At 51.6% G+C, this 20,522-nt stretch overlaps 6 protein-coding genes across 6 annotated transcripts; 5 read left to right on the forward strand and 1 right to left on the reverse strand.

The window, feature by feature from the left end:
- Positions 1 to 33: 33 nt before the first annotated feature.
- On the forward strand, positions 34 to 2,115 carry PtrM4_078930 (SrmB, Superfamily II DNA and RNA helicase; the record flags this gene model as incomplete). The annotated part of the gene is made up of 1 exon (XM_066106360.1): positions 34 to 2,115. The coding sequence occupies one exon, from the start codon at positions 34 to 36 to the stop codon at positions 2,113 to 2,115; it is 2,082 nt and encodes a 693-aa protein (XP_065963298.1).
- A 1,896-nt stretch (positions 2,116 to 4,011) lies between these two features.
- Positions 4,012 to 5,272, forward strand: PtrM4_078940 (Asp multi-domain protein; the record flags this gene model as incomplete). Its single annotated transcript, XM_001940786.1, has 2 exons — positions 4,012 to 4,063; positions 4,116 to 5,272. 2 exons carry the CDS (start codon positions 4,012 to 4,014, stop codon positions 5,270 to 5,272), a joined length of 1,209 nt encoding a protein of 402 aa, XP_001940821.1.
- Positions 5,273 to 9,282: 4,010 nt separating this feature from the next.
- On the reverse strand, positions 9,283 to 10,493 carry PtrM4_078950 (SEC65, Signal recognition particle a protein; the record flags this gene model as incomplete). The annotated part of the gene is made up of 2 exons (XM_066106361.1): positions 9,283 to 9,290; positions 9,821 to 10,493. 2 exons carry the CDS (start codon positions 10,491 to 10,493, stop codon positions 9,283 to 9,285), a joined length of 681 nt encoding a protein of 226 aa, XP_065963299.1.
- A 1,994-nt stretch (positions 10,494 to 12,487) lies between these two features.
- PtrM4_078960 (BioA, Adenosylmethionine-8-amino-7-oxononanoate aminotransferase) lies at positions 12,488 to 14,189 on the forward strand (the record flags this gene model as incomplete). The annotated part of the gene is made up of 5 exons (XM_001940789.1): positions 12,488 to 12,917; positions 12,964 to 13,313; positions 13,378 to 13,824; positions 13,872 to 13,950; positions 14,002 to 14,189. 5 exons carry the CDS (start codon positions 12,488 to 12,490, stop codon positions 14,187 to 14,189), a joined length of 1,494 nt encoding a protein of 497 aa, XP_001940824.1.
- A 3,913-nt stretch (positions 14,190 to 18,102) lies between these two features.
- Positions 18,103 to 18,626, forward strand: PtrM4_078970 (uncharacterized protein; the record flags this gene model as incomplete). The annotated part of the gene is made up of 3 exons (XM_001940791.2): positions 18,103 to 18,197; positions 18,246 to 18,342; positions 18,390 to 18,626. The coding sequence occupies 3 exons, from the start codon at positions 18,103 to 18,105 to the stop codon at positions 18,624 to 18,626; spliced, it is 429 nt and encodes a 142-aa protein (XP_001940826.2).
- Positions 18,627 to 19,521: 895 nt separating this feature from the next.
- PtrM4_078980 (uncharacterized protein) lies at positions 19,522 to 20,111 on the forward strand (the record flags this gene model as incomplete). The annotated part of the gene is made up of 2 exons (XM_001940792.2): positions 19,522 to 19,584; positions 19,752 to 20,111. 2 exons carry the CDS (start codon positions 19,522 to 19,524, stop codon positions 20,109 to 20,111), a joined length of 423 nt encoding a protein of 140 aa, XP_001940827.2.
- Between the last annotated feature and the right edge of the window lie 411 nt (positions 20,112 to 20,522).

Raw genomic sequence — 20,522 nt, forward strand, 5'->3', positions numbered from 1 at the left:
AAGCTACTCACGCCACAGGCGGTATTAGCAGCCATGCCGGCACCTCTATTTAAGCGCTTCGTACCACCTCCTGCCCCGGTCAAGAAGCAGCCCTCGCCCGCTCCCATACAAACGCACGCAGTCGCAAGGCCAATCCATGCGCCCGAGGAAGAGGTTGCAGCAGTCGACTCCCCCAAGCCAAGCAAAAAGCCCAAGAAAAGGAAGCGCGAAGCCGACGTCGCAAATGATCAAGATGAAGAGGTTTCAAAGAAGCACAAGAATATCCTCTCCAAGTTTGAAAAGGCGGCAAAGCTAGCTGAAGCGAAGAACCAGCAAGGCGAGGATGAGACTATCGAAGAGGCTAAAGAGCAAGAGGTACTTCACGATTTAGAGCCTATGCCACAGCCCGCGCCAATTCCCGAACCAGTCTACGAGCCGACCTTCTCCACCCTTCCTACATGGCTCGCCCAACCTACCACGATCGAAGCGTCCAAGACGGTACCATTTTCAGAGCTTGGGGTTGATCCCTTCTTCGCAAAGACGCTACAGAAGCAGGGATTCAAGGATGCTTTGGCGGTACAGACTGCGCTGGTACCTATGCTGCACACAGGTTTCGAGCAGCACCTGGGTGATATCTGCGTCTCGGCAAAGACTGGCTCTGGAAAGACCTTAGCCTATCTCCTCCCTATAATCGAGCAACTCAAAGACCGCACAGTGCCAGTCCTGTCTGCCATCGTCGTAGTTCCTAGCCGACAGCTTGTCAACCAAGCGCTGCAAGTTGCCGAGGAACTATGCTCAGGAACCAAGATCAAGGTTGGAACAGCACTTGGCAACGTTGCATTTGCTACAGAGCAAAAGCAGTTGATCAAACTGAGGCCACAGTACGACCCCAGGAGAGCACGCGAGCTGAACGAGAAGGCGTTACGGCAATATCAAACAGGTTCCATGGAAAGAAGAGGGCTATATGAGGACCTAAAGGGTATGCCAATGCACCATGTCCCGCAGTATGACTCTAGCGTGGACATTCTCATATGTACTCCAGGCCGACTGGTAGAGCACATCGAGAACACTACCGGCTTTCTGTTAAACGCCGTGCGATGGCTCGTTATCGATGAAGCCGACCAGCTGCTGAATCAAAACTTCCAAGGCTGGGCGAATGTGCTCATGGACGCTCTCCATGGCGAGACCCCCGTCGACTTGATGAACGCCCAGGAACGGATACAAAAGCGGGAGCGCGATGCCAACTCTATCTGGTCAATTGCATTACCAGCCCGTAGACAGCTCACAAAAGTGGTGCTTTCTGCGACAATGGAGAAAGATGTCACAAAGCTTGGAACACTGAGGTTGAAACGGCCAAAGTTGGTGGTCGTACAGGACGAAACCGCAGAGGTGCAGCCTCTAGACTATGAAGATGACGTCTTCGAGCTACCTTCGACGCTGGAAGAATTCGCGGTCCATGTGGGTGACGGTTCGAACAAGCCACTGCACCTGCTGTACATACTACTCAACTATGTTTTTCCTGGTAGTCAGACAGCATCGGTCTCTTCATCGGATTCTTCTGCGTCAGATTCATCGTCAGATTCTGACTCTGACTCTGGCGACACATCGGTATCACAACAAACAGGACGCGTGCTGATCTTCACCAAGAGCACCGAGAGTGCGTCTCGCCTGTCGCACTTACTCAATATGCTTATGCCCAACTTCAAGAACCACATCAAGACGATGACACGAGCACTAACAGCAGATGCGTCTCGCAAGCTGCTCAAGTCTTTCAGCTCAGGGGCCATCAAGATCTTAATCGCCTCAGATGCGGCCTCTCGTGGACTCGATATACCCGATATTAGCCATGTCATCAACTACGACTTGCCTACGAGCATCACCAGCTATGTTCATAGAGTGGGGCGGACAGCTCGGGCGGGCAAACCAGGAGAAGCCTGGACGCTCTTCACCAAAACCGAAGCTGCTTGGTTCTTGAAGCAAGTAGCCAAAGGAGACAGGATAAAGCGTGGAAGCAAAAAGGTCAAGCGTATGGAATGGAATGAGAGCACCGTAACGGCAGAGGGGAGGAAGAAGGCCTACCGGACAGCGCTGAAACAACTAGAGACTGCCGTCACGGGCAGCACCGAAACGCAGTAGTGGCAGCCCGATAGCCATTGTTGTCGACCGCACGAAGTGTGCCGACGTCAGCCAACGCTACTACCTACCACGGATACCTAATACCCAAACTATGTTCAGCTCCGAAATGTACCTGTGCCTTCGTATACCAAGCTTCCTCGGAGCTTTGCTTTGCTTGATACCCTCCTCTCCAGTCGACGCGTATGTTGAGAGTAAAATTCGCCAGTAATAACATTGGTTTAAATGCAGCAGGGTGGTAGGATAAGTGGGCGCATATAGAGTGTGGCTTGGTAATCGCGGCCTCCGTTGATTTCCGTGCAGCAGCTTTCCTCGTAGGTACTCAGGGCGTGCGTCCAGATGGGTAATCAAGATGGCGCATAGTGGTGCTTGATACCCTGCCTTCTTACTCTGTCACTGGGTTGGACCGGTACCATAGTAGGGTTGTGATGGAGGCTGCGGATAATAGCTGCAACGGGAGGGTTGGAAGCACTCGTAGGCATGTGATTTATAATTGGTCGAGCCTGAGGTGCGCAGCTTTCGGTGTCGAGCTGCGAGGCTGGCCCAAGTATACGGTAGGGCCCTTCCTGCAACCATGAGACATGCCGCGGCTAGTGTTGGTGGGAACGTCCACTAAGTTAGTCTCAGCCCTGCACTAGCCCTGTGCCCTTCCTTCGACTGCGATGTCGCCTTTCTTCAACTACCACTGTCATGGCCACCTACCTAAGCAACCAGTGCAGCTTTGTATCCCGTTTTTACTCCGGGAATTAATCAATCATACGTCACCACAATCGGGCTGATGAAAGGCTGCGCCGGTGGCGGACCTCTGGACGCCATCGCACTGTTGGCCGACCCTTCTAACAATCTATGCATGCCATGTTTTGCCAACCATGGTTCATCAACCTACACAATTAGCACTTCATACCTGCATCACAGGGCTAACAAACGCATGGCTCCGGGAACTTGTAAAGTGGAGTGCGGATATGGCGTATCAATTCAAGTTGTTCTGTTCATGTTCGAGCAGCAACAACAGGGCTAGACACGCCCTTCTTGCAACGGCAATGCCGCTGTACCGGGCTCACAACCTTACAGTGGGGATTTGACAACGCCAAGTACGAAGGATTAGGCCAGTGAGGCTTAGTAGCGCCTCTGAAGCTTGAGTGGTGGATAGTTACAGCACATCCCCCGCAACACCTAATTACTTTCCGACTTTTAGCGACAGGGCATAATCTACTATTACAACTGCCATCTCGGTTGTAGCCAATAATCACAACCAGTACACAATGTTCGTATCCACCAAAGGACGACGAGTTCGAGTCAACCTGGTGTTCCTATTGCAGGTCGTCACCACCTGCAACCAACCTTACAGCCAGTGATTATATCACCACAACGCCGCGCCACACGTTCAAACGGGCCCACATACGCGCAATCATGGCATGTCTTCCACCGTCTCGTTCCCCACGTCCAGAAAGAATATTTCCGTAAATGCTGCATGTGCCCATCTAGGGGCTTCTCGGCTCTGTGGGCACCTGAATGGCCAATACCATATCCCAATATCTCAACCAAGCAGAGTAATTGTATGAAACGTGGTATAGTTTAATCTCAAGTAGATCTGACCTACCAAGATAGACCGGGACCTTGGCTGATCCCGGGATCTAATTGCAGTACGGATGGCTTGCCCCACAAACTATCTTCAACTACCACAGCGATGCGAACAAACAGACGCATACATGGCGGGGGGGAGGAGGGGGGCGAGCACATCATTTTCATTGACGCTAGGAAACATTACGCGTCTGTGGCAACATATAATATAACAGTCATGACCATCTGTCTCTTCTTATTCCTCACAAACTTCACTTCACTCTCTACATCTACAAGTTGCAACAGTCCCCGGCTATCATGCTCTCTTTGGCCCGAATCATGGCGATAATCGCCTTCACTGGCGCAGTTTTTGCCTCTCCCGTTCAAATTGGTATGTTACATGGTCTAGATGGACTTCCATTGGCTAACATTGCTTTCAACAGAGAAGCGCTCTGCCTTCACCGTCGAGCAAGTGTTACGCTCTATTCGTCTCAAGAACGGCCCGGCCCAGATTGTCAAGACTCTCAACAAGTATGGCAAGGAGATTCCCGCCCACCTCGTCAAGGCTGCCGAATACATGGCGAACAACACTGTCGTGACTGCTGCGCTCGAAAGTGGAACCGTGGCCGCCAATCCGCTCGGCCGATATGATGAACTATACCTGAGCCCAGTCGTCGTTGGTGGCAAAATTCTCCACCTCGATATCGACACTGGCAGCGCCGATCTGTGGGTTTATTCATCCCTCCAGTCCAGTCACCAGGTTGGTGCCCATGGCTTCTACATTACCAACCCGGCCAAGCTCATGTACGGTTACGACTGGGAGGTCTCCTACGCCGATGGTTCAAGTGCATATGGCGTGGTCTATATCGACACTGTCAGCATTGGCGGTGTTACGGCTACTTCCCAAGCCGTCGAGGCCGCCAGCACCGTCTCTAAATCTATTAGGGAAATGGAAGACATTGACGGTGTGCTCGGTCTTGGCTTCGGCTCCCTCAACACAGTCTTGCCCAAAAGGCAGAGGACATTCTTCGATAGTGTCAAGTCCCATCTTGCCATGCCATTATTCGCTGCTCAACTCAGGTACCATGGTCAAGGTAGCTATGACTTTGGCTTCATCGACTCGAGCAAGTACACTGGACCCATCACATACGTTCCCGTAGACAACAGCAGGGGCCATTGGGGCTTCATATCTACTGGATATAGCATTGGCACAGGCGATAATATCAACTGGAAGATCGATGCTATCCTTGACACTGCCACAACTCTGGTCTTCCTTGACACCAATATCGTCGAAAAGTACTACTCCCAGATCAAGGGCGGGAGGTTTAGTAGAAGTTCAGGGGGTTTCGTCTTCTCCTGCGAGGAGACCCCGCCCGATTTCGCCATCATCGTCGGTGGAGTCAAGCAAAACATTCCCGGCGCCTACATCAACTACGCACCCCTCGGCAACGGCAAGTGCTTCGGTGGTCTCCAGTCCAACGCCGGTATTGGCTTCAGCATCTTAGGTGACGTCTTCTTGAAGAGCAAGTACATCATATTTGACCAGACCACCAATGATCCCAGGGCTGGTTTCGCCCAGCAGGTCGGTATACCTCACTAGTGGAAATTTGCAGCTATTTCACATGTTCTCGCTTCCACGGGGCGGCTTGTAGAGATCCTGTGTATACGATATTCGACTTATTGTATAATGAGAGGAAACTTCTCCCAGTTTCACATGTCTCCTAGCTCAGTTTAGCTTACTAGACTTTTGAGCTCTTCTTCATAGTTGAATGGCATGTCCTCACATCTTCTTTAAATATTGACTTTCTCAATGCATGAATGTCAAGTGCCTGCTCTGATGTATTCAACATGTGACAAAGCCTGCTTGACACATGTAACGTTGGGATAGTCACCATTTCCCGATACTCTGGTCTATCTGGAACACGCGTCCCAGAATACAGGGTACATACCAACGTACATGCCGACATGAATTACGTGTCGAATGAAGTCTTGGCTCAATTGGATGTCAACCTTGGTTCTCAACTCAACGAAAATATCTGTACTAGATTTCAACTCAATAGTTGCTGCTGCTCAACCTTGGATGGTATGCAGGTAGTATTGTCTGAAGACTAGAAGGAATGAAGCGCGCAATGCGCTTAACGAAATACAGTGAGTGCATTCATGCAGGTGGTCCAATTTCTTAGATAATAGAATCTACAGACGTCTGGTATCCGTCCCCACTATGCTCCCAGACCCCAGATTTCCCTATAACGAACAATGTCAACATGTAATGTAGACATGTAGACTAGCGGCTATTCCCAACATTGGCCTACTGTACCTTTCCGTTCGGCAGATTTTATGTACCTAGGTACCTAGCATGGTATCTTAGACTGGTACCGGTACGTTGCATCATGATCACGTGGAATAGAGGAAACGGGGAACCGCATTGTGTTCCGGCCAGCGCGTTTCAAGGTATGCGTCTGGGTACAGTGGAGAAGGCTGTATAATCAATATATTGCTTCGCCCGTCACGACTAGTTTCACGTTGCTCTTGCTAGAAGTACTGGCTTGGCTTACTATCTAGTTTTTTGGTTTAGAGATTGTAGGTTGCGGGATATCCACTTGTGCACTGAACAACATGGTAAAGACATGGCATGAAAGGAGGGTTGATGAGTTGCCTGGTAGGCTTCAGGGTAAAGCATGATCACTGGTACAGGCCCAACGGTTTTAGACTGGAAGTGTGTGAATATGTGATCGTTGGATTGTCGTGCGACTCTGCTCATCACAAGTTCTTTGGTTTTTCAAAGGTTCGAAAAGCGCCATGGGCTCATTTTATTGCGTTATACGCTTGTGAAGACGCCATATAGGCAAGCAGTCACATCAGCACCAGCAGCGTGATTTAGTTTGGGTGTTGGGTATTAATTGATCATATTGATTTGTTGTCTGTCAAATGAATCGTGTCAATGGGCCATTAGTCATCCAGTGATACGCATTATGAGTAGACAAAAAAAGACAGGCAACAATTTCCCAATCCATACGAGTGTCCCATGTGCTGTCTGGGCATTTCCTATATCCGGTGGGACAGATACCACAAGAAACCTGAAACGTTCTGATTCTTTCAGCTGCAAGCTAGCAACGATGGCAAACGAACCATGTTTTGAGCCAAAAGAGATGCATGAGAGTTTATGGTTACCATGACGAAGCTTTGCCAATAATATAGCATGTTCTCATTTGAGGGGTCCAGCTCGCAAGGTTTGCCCTCATAGTACCACCCTCGTAATACCAACTTCCCGCGTATGGTCAAGGAGCGGGGGAGTAACGTGCGAGTGTTACGTTGAATAAGCGGCAGTATCCATACTGCAGCAGCAATACGAGTCCTGTCGGAAGACAAAGTTGATTCCTACTGTAGTCAGCAAGGCCCTCATTGGGCGCCTTGTTGTAAGTAGTATTCTGGCCTGATGTTCGATGGCAACTTGCATTGGACCAACCACCTACAGTTCGGTAAGTGACCTATAGCTCTCCCTCGCTGCAATTACTAAAATTCCGCATGCTTGTAGTGAGCAGCGAGCGGGAGTATGCAAGGCAGTAAGATGCGGGGATCGGCCTCAGTGCGTTATCTCTGTATGTAGAAAAACCCTGCCGTGCGTCGCCGCCGCAATTCTTAGGCTAATGAAGATAAGGTTTGGAAGCTCTAACGCAAGTGATCGAGGTCTGCATTGCGGGCGTAGTGGTGTGAAGCCAAGCCAAGCCAGAGAGGGAGTGACGAAATCTGGTCATTTTGAATCAGCCTCGGCGTCTATCGCTACCAAATCGATCCTGCCGAGTTCGCTGTGATACGAGAAAACTGTGGAGCTCTTTATTTCGTCCAGGCCGTTCGTAGGCTCTCGTGGTCCTTTACGGGCGCCAACGGCGCCTGTTATCTCTGGGATTCTCGCTTCTTTGCTTGTGCGACTGATCTGTAGTCTACCATAGCCTCGCATATCCGACGTTCCGGTGGTTTCATCCTGCAGCTACATAGCGGCTTACAAGTTTCGTTTTTTTCGGCGGGGACTTGCAGGTGATTGTGGGTATGCACACAATTGGTAGCGGTCCAATTCCGCTTTCTAGACAGTAAGTTCTTTGGCAGAAGGGCTGGACTATGTGAGCGCCATGGGATAGCCGCTATCGTCGGATTGAGGGCGTATGTCCAGGGCATCTAGCCACGTTAGACGCTGGTATCTCGTCCCGTAGGCAGTATTGCGGAGTTCGGGTGGGCTACGGCAACAGTATTGCCGTCTTCAAAGAATAGGGCCGGAGCCACGATAGCCGGCTGACTAATCACTGGCAGCCGGCCGCTGGGGAGGGACTCTTGGCGACGACTCCAAACGTGGCCGCTGATATTTGGCTGTGCGAAGTACGCGCGGTTGAAAAAGCGGTACGACCTTGGGAGGAGTTTTTCAGCGTTGTGTGGCCAGCATTGCATCATTCATAGGCCTATTGCGGTTTTAGTCGTTGAAGATCATGTTCGCATGTTGTTCACGCTGTGTCACGCTGATACGCTTAAAATGCCTGTTTTCGTCCAATACATGGTGTCGGTAATACGACATCCCCAACAACAGAAGAATGGTGGCGTAGGTAGGCAACCATGTGTCGACCCTGGTAAGCACAGCAGTCGTAGATCGCACAACAGCTCAACGGCCGAGCTAGCGGGGTGAAATGCAGGGCTCGTCAGCGTGAACCCCGATGATGAAAATGACAGGCTGATTGCTGGGCATATCGTGTCTGGACGTACGGAGGGCCCGAACACATGGGCGCAGCTGGAGGCGAGGGCATTAACACAAGCGGTAAGCTTCTTCTCGAATCCTGCGTGTGAGGTTGCCGTGCCGCGTAGCGTGTGATGCCTGTCTGCAAGCATAGTATTGTCAATTGGCAGCTTCGGATGTGCCGAGGGTACACGATGACCAGACTTAACAAGTATGTTTTGCTAGCGAAATTATATTGTACACTTCGCCGAGGTGATCAAGGCCACCATTCCATGGCGAGAATATTTCTCAACTTAACCCAGTGATCGTAGAATCAGGATTATCAGGATGATGTTGGTGGTGATGACTATTCAAGACCACAATAGCCAGTTATGCCCCCTGTCCCAATAAACCCAAGTCTGACTTCCCTGAAATGACACGCGGCATACATGGCTTAATGCAAGTTTCGAGTATGCATCAGACGAGGATTAAAGTCGGAAAAGTTGAAGTGTGAACAAATAGAAGACTTTACCGGTCAGGCCTCGTGGAGTGGACGGCAAGGGAAAAAAGATGCAGATCGGTAGTTGTCCGAAAAATCGTCCATCGGCCCGCGGGCTTGTCTACTTGGGGGCTAAAAGCATCGATAGGCTGGGAGGGACTTCCGGCGACACTACACATACACGTGACGATAAACGTATGCATGTAACGTGCAGGACAGGCTTTCTAGTTGTTATTTGCATTTATAAATTACTGAGTGAGGCGGATTACACTGTTGTGTAGAGAAAGGCACTTGTATCGAATGCAACGTCAAGGTACTACATGGTACTTATCGGCATAAGCACACTTCAGGCATCACTGTGAAGGACCTTTCCCGGTTATACAAACTGCAGATTCAAGACAATGTCAAAGACTCAGGAACCTACATGGATACCTTGTGAGTGTATAGTATGCTGGCACATGTGGCTCGCCTTGCAGAATGTGCCAAGCCTTCAAAGCAGCGGTGTGGTTATTGACAGATGTCGAGACATATGTGTACACATGCAGATGTACTAACGGAGGGCTGAGGGAGGGCAAGAGGGGAAATAGCACCATTCATAATCGAGCTGTGGCCAATGTTGAGGTTGATACTTGGTAAAGAGAGGGAAGGCACTGAAGAGGGGCACTGTTGTATGCTTTTTTTCATGTTTTCTGTCTTTCCATGCCAGGTTTGGCGAGAGTTCACCTTCTGCAACAAGAGAAATTGAAGCAGGTGCCGAAGTAAGCTTTGACAAGACATTGGCAGTTACAACGCTGCATTATTGTGGCATGGAGTCGTAAAATAACTACCGGGCCATTGATCACGATACGGATCCGACAAGGGTATATCAGGTTCGTCGTTGTTGGTCCTTCACTTCTTCTTCTTGTCTTTGATCTTCTTCTTGGTTTCTGCCCCGCTGCTTGCCCCGCTACCGGGCGTCTCGCCCGTCATTTCTGCCATCATATCTTGCAGAAAATTCTCGCTGACGCCGCCTCCAGTCAGCGCTGGTGAATGCAGAGGTAGGATTTTGTTCATCTTCCAGCCCTTTGGTATTGCCGGCTCAGGCATCTCTTTTGGCATAGGCAAGCCTGCAATGGGCAGCCTGAAGGGTGTGTTCTTCTGTGTCGGGTGTGCTTTAAGATATTGGGAAATAAGAATATAGAGATGGTGCTTGTTCTTTATGTCCCGGTCCATCATCTTGCCCTCGTGCTTGAGCAATACGCGCACTCTGCCAGGGTTGCTCCAATCTTGAGGATGAGTCTTGTCTGGCTCAAAGACAGTTGCGAGGCCGAGATCAGCAGCAGCGTCAGCCATCTCTCGCGCGAGAGGGTTTTCCACAGCGAGTTCCTTCCCTACGCGGCGGCCTTCGGCCCTTGTCCGTGATATGTCGAAGTATACGGGGTAGAGACATTGGTAGTGTTTGGACTTTTCGCGGTCTGTCGACGTCTTGATCGAGGGACTCTGGGGCTGGAGCATCTGATTGGGCATTGAAGATGTGCTAGTGCTGGGGACATTGGTCGCGTTCGTCAGAGAAGGCACGTCGTCAATGTCCATCTCCGACGGCTCGCTGTCCGAGTCGCTGACTTCTTCTACACGTGGATTCATTGTGTCTGTTTCGAGCTCCTAGCCGATTCGTCCTGCTAAAATGTCAGATGTGTGTCCTGACTTCCCCAGCCCTTCACTTGCCTAGAGCACGTCGGTTTACTGGATTTCTCGGATTGTAGTCAACGTGATGTGGGGAAGCTAGAGGTGGGGCTTGGCGACAACCTTGGAAGGCACAGGGCAGGTGCTGCCGGGTCGGGTCCGGGTCGGCCTTTCATGTCTTCCGCGCTACGGCCCGGAGCCGATCGACTGCTCTCCCGGCTTGACAACTGCACTTCCTCTAGCACCAATCCGCAAACACTGGCCTATCTTTCCTCACCGCAACTTAGGCACTTGCAAACCCAAACCATCACCTGGCGTGTGCCACTTTCCCCACTATTGTAGCAAGGATGGCTATAAACCGTGCCGCCACGTTAAGCCACAGTTTGCCTCACTTGGCTGGCCCCTCCAACAGAAGGCAAACGTCTTCATGGCAGGTGCGATATCGCACATTGCGGCAGTACACGCTTTGTTTTGGGTGTTTTTCTTATTCGAGTATGCCTAGTCACCCAGGCGCCGAGCATCTGCACTTGGACGATAGCGGCAGTCAGTCCGTCTATACCAAGAATATCCCGGCTACTTTCGAGGTTTCGACTCTTCAGCCCATGCAGCTGGACTGCCAGTAGGATCGCAGGGTACATTCGTGGTGCATCATCTCCGTGACCCAAATCATTGTGCAAAGTACATCCCCTCGAGTCAACGAGCCAGTTCTGTCCTCCACACTAGTTATGCCCGTTCTTTTGCAGCTACACCTAGCGCATCAACGCACTAACAAGAGGAAATCCTGGCCTTGGAGAATTTCATGTCAAGTCATGAACACACATCCATGCCGATTTCCACTGCATAACCAATATGAGAGCGCTCACGGCCGTATGCACATCGGTATGCTTTGTTGCAATTAGCCTCGACGTCAGCTTCCCATTATCGCCAACAGCCCCTCGCATACCGGGCGTAGCCTCATGATTTTGGCGATCACCTTAATTCGAACTTTTAGTCTCCGGATATATCGTTGCATGCGATCCAATGGTTCTACAGTATGGGCCAGGCGACCACAACACCTACTTCGCCAGTCGTATGATACAGCGGCTCCCTGAAGCTCGGGTGAGCCATGTGGCAATTGCGCATATGTTTGTGCCATTCGCGAGGCACTAAGATGGGGCGTGTGTATGCATATGCGGCACCCTGCCAAAGTGAGTCAGAATTGACAGTCTGACAGCAGGGTATGGCCTAGACATCCGCGCCCGCGATTACTCCGCTAACCATCGTTCCTGTCCCCTGGACAGTCGGTTGCTAGCAACATGCAATGCGTGCAAGGTTGCCTGCGTGCTAACCATTTTAGCTTCCTGCCCTGACATCAACGCAGCTGTGCCGTCCTGATCGTGGGTGCAATATCTCCTATGACACAAGGCTGACCGTTCCTCAAGAACTTTGGGAACACCAAATGCCGGTAAAAGAGTTGGGGTATAACGTGATTGGCTTGATCGGGTACGTCAAGTAAGCAACTGACCGTTGACATCCACAAATATGAATAAGCCTAGAGTCCTCACCGCATTCTGCACATAATTCTTTTGGGCCCAAGTCAGTTATGAAGCAACATCCCTTCCAGGGCTCATTTTCGCACATTTAAACTTTCCGGGCCGCCCGAAAAAAGGGCTGTGATCAGTTTTCCGGCGGCGTGCCTGTAGTACTTGTCCGAGTGACCTCGGGCCCTGATTACACCGTAAACGGTCCGTTCCAAGAGAACGCCTCACAGGCCCCATTGCGGGATGGTACCATGACTAGCTCAGGCCAGTATAAAGTCACTATCAACCCTACTACGTTCCTAGTTCTACGCTCGTCACTTCCTTCGGCCGTCACACCAATCGAATTATTGTCTCCAACTCCCATCGGTCCTTTCCAACGGGAAACTTATCGAGGCATTCTTGCCCACTAGTTGTTCACCATTCTGTCTGGCAGAAATGGCACCAGCATTATTAGTCAACGAAAGCAGCAGCCCTTCTTCCACTTTTAGCAGCGATACTTTGGTGCCAAATATCGAAGATTCCCATGTACCCAGTACTTCTCGAACTCGTCGGCGCCACGAGAGCGCTTTGATCAAACGCAGTGTTAGGTCCTCGCCACTACTGGTGAAGGGTGCTGAAGGCAACTGGCTACTAGTCTCTGATGGTGCAAAGACATGGAAGATCTTCGATGGATCCGGAGGCGCTGCGGTATCCAACATTGGTCACAAGGATGCGAGAGTGTACGCCGCAATCATTGAGCAGCAGGCAACCGGCATCTCATACACACCTTCTATGAGTTTCGATACCGAAGCAGCGCTAGACTTTGCAGATTTTTTACTTGAGTCGACAAACGATCTTATGGCTCAAGTGGCTTTCTACAGTTCAGGTAATGCGGCCGCTACTACCAGAGAAATAAGACTCACAAACATCAGGCTCCGAGGCTATGGAGGCTGCCCAGAAGCTTGTATATCAATATTTCTCCATCTTGTACCAGAACCGGTATCATGGACGCCACTGGTTCATCGCCCGTGACAGATCGTATCATGGCGCCACGCTTGGTGCTCTCGATGTCAGCGGCCACAAAGGTCGTAAAGAGATGTACAAGCAGATTTTGCCCAACAACACAAAGTTCATATCCCCATGCAATCCTTACCGTGATATGCAGGAGGGAGAAAGTGTATCACAGTACGTTGAGCGACTTGCTGAGGAGTTGGACAAGAAGATCTGCGAGCTTGGTCCTAACACGGTGGCTGCGTTTGTTATGGAGCCTGTTGTAGGCGCAGTAAGTTGCCCATTCTTGTCCAGAATATCCCAGCTATTCACACATGTCTGACATGTTTTCCCAGGCACTTGGTTGCGTTCCGGCATTGCCTGGCTACCTTGAAGCCATGAAAAGGGTGTGCAGGAAGCACGGCGTGCTTTTCATCTTGGATGAAGTCATGTGCGGTATGGGCCGCACTGGCTACATGCACGCTTGGCAAGAAGAAGGTGTGGTTCCAGACATCCAGCTGGTGGGCAAAGGTCTTGCGGGTGGGTACGCCCCTATCTCTGCACTTCTTGCTGGAATTGAGGTAGCCGATACTCTTGGGGACGAGGCCTTTGCCCACGGCCATACATTTCAGAACTTGCCCATGGCGTGCGCCGCTGGCTTGGCCGTTCAACAGATCGTCCAGGACGATTGCTTGCTCGAGAATGTCAGAGACAAAGGTGACAAGTTGATGAAGAAGCTGATGGCCCGTTTGGAAAACCATCCAAATGTCGGCAACATCCGAGGAAAGGGCCTTTTTTATGGAGTAAGTATGGGATACTGCTTACATGCAACAGCTGCTAACTAGACCAGATCGAGTTCGTGCAAGATAAGAAGACCAAGATGCCATTCGATCGTAATTTGAACGTGGCATGGAAAATTCATGAGCTAGGTATGTTTCCAGAGCTGGACTGCATTCTTCATATACTAACAGTGGCGCCAGGTCTCAAAGATGGATACAACATGTACATATATCCAGGCTCTGGTACAGTCGACGGTGATGTCGGCGACCACGTTATCATTGCGCCTGCGTACAACATTACCAATATGGACATCGACATCATCGTGGAGAGCGTCGGAAAGCTAGTGGTGGATTTCTTTGCAGACCTCTACACGTCGTCGAAGTTGTAGTCGGCAGAACTGCACCTATCCCAGCATACAGCTGATGACGATGACGACTTACGAATTTCTTTTATTCCTCACTGCACGGACGGCTTTTGTGACTAGCATACATGCACGGCGGCATTGCAATCTTTACCGGGAGACGCTATTTGAAACAGTGTTAGCAAATTGGCGATATTCAACACAAGCATGCATGGGAGTGGCTGTCTGAACATGTTTCGCACTGGGAAAGGCTGTCTGATTATTGATCAAAGGCGTTCATGTACATCAGAAGTTGTCTTTTGGTTGCATCAATTTCCTTGTCACATTCTTTTGGCTCAAGTTTGGGTTCAAGTTTGAATTCCCAGGTACATAGGCGTATAGTGTCCAAAATGAAAGCATGTTATATACAAAGGTCATTGTTCTTGCGAAGAAAGTAGCCACATTCCAGGCTGGAGTTGAGCACCTGCCAAGATGGAGCCGTGCCGCAATGGCGAAAGTGGAAACGGCATCTTGCTTGGCGGCTAGGGAAACGCTAAACGCTTCGACGCAAGCAAGAGGCGTAACATGGCAATGCCGGAGTGAAATAGTTTGGGTTTCGTGAGCTGGGTAATGCAAGGCTACCACAAAGCGTGGTGTTGGTGTGGAGATGTGGCTCGATGACGCTATCGGTGAAGCGGAGCAAGAGGGACGACCATCAAGTCAGCATGAGCGATGAGCGATGCAGAGGGAGGGTGCTCACCGCTCACATTAGGCTATAGTGCCGGGCGTAAGCCTCCTATACACATTGATAGCAGCGGAGGAGGTGCGTCATATTAAGGTAAACGGCTTTTAGTGAGGTAAGCGCTCCACGTGCGGCAGGGACGGCCCTCGCACCTGCAAGAATAGCCGGCATGACAGACAGCAACGGTAACATGCAAGTAGAATTGAAGAAGATGGTGGATACACGCGTGCGGACACACCGTCTGGGAGAAGACTATTGTGACGTGGGTTTTGGGCATGTTTCCCCAGCAATGCGCTCGCAAGCAAGCGTGATGGGTATTGTGGTAGCCGGATGACACTAGGTACAAGATGGCAGATGTCCTTTCTCGTGACCAAGCCTACCGCTTCACTCTGGGGGCACAATGTAACACAACAGACAGGGCATGCCATGACCGGATGTTTGCAGAGCCGCAGCGTCTGGGGGAATGTGTTAGGGAGTGGTTGTTTTTCATTCCTAGGCTCTCTCGGACAAGACCAATCTCGGTATGCAACGGTTTCACTCTCGCGAGTCTGCGACGTACGGCGGCGGCCAGAGCGCACTCGATCTAGTGCCTCAAGGGCCGACTCGTGCGTATTCTGTGTAGTCGAGCCTTCTGCGGTGAAATAATATCACCAATGCACCCTGATAGGCATTTTTTCTCATCCGCAGCTTGCGGCGGCCTGACTTTATACTGCCGTACTCGAGCGCGGCGAGGAAAGGATTTGCCAAATAGTTGGGGGCAGCCTCTCTGGCGCAAGCGACCAAATAGATAATTGACGGGCTTCGGGCTTGTTCCTGATTGCCCAGCCTAGCTGCTGGCCTGGACGCCCCGACATTGGCCAGGTGACATGATGATAGCCACGGCACGCTGGCTTTTGGTCGCAACGACGGCCAGGGTAAAGAACTGCACATGCACTGGAAGCATTCTTCGCAGCCCATAGACGGCGGGCGGAGGCTGGAGGCACAGTAGACTGGCTCGGCGCGTGTCGTTGGCGTGGCGCGCGAAGACGAATGACGAGCGAGTGGACCGCACAGGCCCCGGCATCTCACCACAGACTCCAAGTGTGATCTCAACCTCGCCTGCCTCTCCACCCGGCGACCACGACGTTTTCTGCTCCCTCTGACATGTTCGACACCCGCCATTCTTCCGCGAGTCTACGCCCATCGCAGAGTCCACTGTGAGCCATCGCCGTGAGCGTCCCCAGTCCGCCCTCTGCACGTCCTTGTTCGATTGCTCCAGACTGGCCTGCGATAACACGGCTGCTGGCTGCTGAAGAACAAGAACATCTGCTGCCCCCCCCCCGAGATCGCCCCCGTCACGGGACGCCGCCAGCGACTCCCCGTGCATCGCCATTTACTTTCACCGAGCACCCCCCATTTACGTCTCCAGTCGCGCCCTTTTTGGCCGCCTCACCGACGACGTGCTCGAGCCGCTAGCCTGCGCAGACAAGCAGCGTCACCCACGACGTCGGCTCCAGACCACGACACCGCATCATGTCGACGCCCTCGACCGCCACGGCCACACTCCCGCCCCATCACCAGTTTTATTCACACCACCAGACATACCAATCCAACATCTCCAATGCCCAGATCGCCAACGGGTCTGCTCGGATAGGCAATTCGCTCTACAACGGCTACGCTAGCGGCACCTCGAATTCAGACCTGCGCCGAACCACAGCCACGCACTCACGACAGCAACCACCCCAGCTGCCGCCCATCACACAGCCGTCCCCGATCGACATGAGCGCAAACGACCCTGGCTCGGCCCAGCGGCGGCGCAATCCCGACTGGGCCGACTTCTACAAGAACGGCATCCCGAGGGAGGTTATTGTTATTGACGACGACGACGACGATGAGCCCCAGCCCCCGCCGCCGCGCCAGCCAGGCTCTGCACGCACTGCCCAAAGCGCATCGGCACGCCATACCGACAAGAAGCGCAAGACGGCCGCTTCGACAGCCTATGATCCCGTCTACAACCAGCACACGTCCTACTCGACTACCCAAACACCCTACTACGACTCGCCCAACCACTCCCTGTCTACGGACCGGACCACGTCTGCCCTGCATACTACTGCGCACACCTCATTGGGTTCGCAGGCCAGCAACGATCACCACATCTCGCCTCTCGACAACTCGGCGGCTGGCCAGAAGCGCAAGCGCACCCGCGCGGTAGTACAGGATGAAGCCAAGCAGGCCAAAAGACGAGAGCTGGCAGACCATGACGACCCCTTCAGTCTGTACCAGCCGCCTCCCAACCCAGTCATCAAGGCAAAGGACGTGCATGTGCAGGTCATCCCAGATGTACGAGTATTTCACCCCTTCGCAGCACTTAGTACTAACATGTACTCTAGAAATCCTACACCAAGGACCAGAAGGTAGATGATGAAGATGGTCACTACATCGTAGTACCCGATGCCGACCTCACAGAGCGATGTATGCATCTCCTTCCACATCCCATCAAGCACCCTGCTAACGCTGATTCCAGATCAAATCACGAAGCTGCTCGGCCAGGGCACCTTTGGCAAAGTCGTCCAGGCCTACGACAGGCGCAAGGGCACCAACTGCGCCATCAAGGTCATCCGATCAGTACCCAAATACCGAGATGCCAGTCGCATCGAGCTAAGGGTATTGTCCACACTGGCATCCAATGACAAGCACAACATCAACAGATGTATACATCTGCGAGACTGCTTCGACTTCCGAAACCACATCTGCATCGTCACCGATCTCTACGGCCAAAGTGTCTTTGACTTCCTCAAGTCCAACGGCTTCGTCCCCTTCCCCAGCTCCCACATCCAAAAGTTCGCAAAGCAACTATTCACCAGTGTAGCATTTTTGCATGACCTTAACCTCATCCATACAGATCTGAAACCAGAGAATATTCTTCTTGTCAACAACAATTACCAAACCTTCACGTACAATAGAACTGTACCCTCGTCTTCGACCACGATCAACCGGACGGCTAGACATCGCAAGGTCCTTCTTGACCCAGAGATTAGACTCATTGACTTTGGATCAGCGACATTCAACGACGAGTACCATTCTTCAGTTGTATCAACTCGTCACTACCGAGCACCTGAGATCATCCTTAATCTTGGCTGGAGTTTCCCATGTGACATCTGGAGCATAGGCTGCATTCTAGTCGAGTTTTTCACCGGCGATGCCTTGTTCCAGACACACGACAATCTTGAACATCTAGCCATGATGGAGGCTGTTTGCAGCGGCAAGATTGATCGGGACATTGTGCGTGCGGTTTACAAGCAAGACCGCGGCTCATCACGCAACTCGACGAGCTCGTAAGTCGATACATTATTTGGATTCGGTAGCATGGCTAACATTCTCAGCGCGGCGAGATACTTCAAGAATTACAAGCTAGACTACCCCAATGCGGAGACAAACAAGGCGTCCAGGAAATACGTCAAGGCGATGAAGAAGCTACCTGTAGGTACACTCTGGTTGTATTGCTTCATGGTTGCTAACAAGGCCAGGAAACTATACCCGCGCACACCGACTTCAACAGGCAATTCTTGGACCTGTTGAGGCGGATATTCGTCTACGACCCAAAGAAGCGGATCACGGCCAAGGAAGCACTACAACACCCTTGGTTTAAGGAATCACTCATGGACGACGGAACCGAAGCGCACAAGATCCGACTGGAGCGGGAAAAGAAGGCGCGCCGAATGGAAGAGGATCGTCGTTACCGCGAACAACAGCGAGCGTATTGAGCCAACTAAGATTTGACATGCACAATGGTGTACGCGTCATATAGATATCCAGCTCCGCCGCGTAGGCTACGGGTACGATAACGGTTGCGGGGTTATCTTTTGCTTCTCATCTACTGCATTTACGACAGCGACATGACACAAGGGGAGTGGTCACCCTAGGTTCCACGCAGGGCTTATTGGCGTTATACGTGTCACTGTTATCTTGGATTACCAATTATTCTCGTCTTCTCTATCTTCAGCGAGTGTGGAAAAGTACTCTGACGCTCTTGTCGATGACATTCAGCGTGAGAGCGAAAACATTATACCACTGTTACTGTGTGTAGCCATGGGGCGGAGATGCAGTGTGCTAGGCAGTGGGTCGGAAGCTTTGCGTATCTTCATAGAAGCGCTAGCTGTAGATGTAGCCGACAGGATTTGTGCTGGTGGCTGGCAGCATTGTATAATTTAGGACTCATAGCAAAGGTGCTTGGGGCAATGTATTGAGTATCACGGGCAACTGAACAAGCTGCATCTAATCAAGGGACCGAATGTCTCACTTTTGACCGCATTTTGGCGCCATTGCCTCAGCACACAAACCGTGATTGTGCATGATCTTCTACACGATTGCTGGAGATGGATATTCTTTGCTAATCACTGTGATAACAACCAACAATAACACGGCAACTCTGATGTAATTACTCCTCAGCGTGCATCAACGGTTCCCCTCACCTTACGCACCTCGACTTCGCCCTCCGTGCAGGGATTCCAGGACAGGGAATTTAAGCGAGATGGCTAGCCTGGGCCTGTCGTTCGGTCGAGTGAGCATCCCGGCCGGGGTAAACACGTCCCTCGGCGCGTCGCAAACATCCGACTACAGCATTGCGCCAACGGCAACAACGACCCAACCACGCACAAGATGGCGAGCACAAAGCAGCAGGAGAATATGCTCCTTACTGAGCACTTCACTTGGCCCCCAATTGTATGTATCAATAGCCTTGGCTAGTGCTGCGGCCTGGGTTGAGCATATGTGCATGTGCATATCCCCGCCTACCACTCTTCCAAAGCATTTGCGACTGTTGCACCAAAACAGATATTCTACTCTCATACCAGTCTTACACTATATAACTTGACTAATTTGTTATGTAGTCCTTGATTGATGACATAATAAACGCTGTGAATGAGGTTCTCTACCGTTGCACCGACTCGTTCGAAACAGGCCTCTCCGCCGCCGACCCCTCCCTCCTTGGTTTTGCCGACCTCTATGCCTCTCAAGGGCGCACGCCAGAGAAGGATGAAGATGGTCAGGATGTATACCCAGAGGCTAAGCTGGAAATCGAGGAGGGAGTGCTCAAGCTAGAGACATTAATGGAAAATGCAGTAGACAAGAACTTTGACAAGTTGGAAATTTGGACGCTGAGGAACGTGTTTGCTCTCGGGAGGGGGAAAGGAGGAGATGAAGGGCTAGGGGATTGGGTGAGGCTGGGACACTATGAGGTAGGTGAATAGAGAAGGCTGTCAAACTGCAACAAGTATCAGAGTGACCAGTCTAACACACAACACCCTAGAACGTTGAACCCCCGCCCAAAGACACCACCCTCACACCCGAAGCCCTCTACACCCTCCGCCGCAAACTCATCGAAACCCAAAAACTAAACGCTGCCCTCGTCGCGGAGAAAACACGCAACGACGCGCAAATAGCCCGCCTACGAGCCCTCATCCAACCCAACACAACCACCACTACAAAACGCGAAACGCGAAACTCTACATCACCAGCCGAGCAACCACCAAACCAAACCACCAACGCGCCCTTCGCCTTCCTAACCCACACACCCGCCGCCCAATCCCTCGGCCTACACAGCCTCTCCACAACCACACCCAACGACAAGAACACCGAGAAAACCGCCCCCTTGACCACAC

Source organism: Pyrenophora tritici-repentis, chromosome 3 (assembly GCF_003171515.1).
Source record: "Pyrenophora tritici-repentis strain M4 chromosome 3, whole genome shotgun sequence".
NCBI classification, from domain to species: domain Eukaryota; kingdom Fungi; phylum Ascomycota; class Dothideomycetes; order Pleosporales; family Pleosporaceae; genus Pyrenophora; species Pyrenophora tritici-repentis.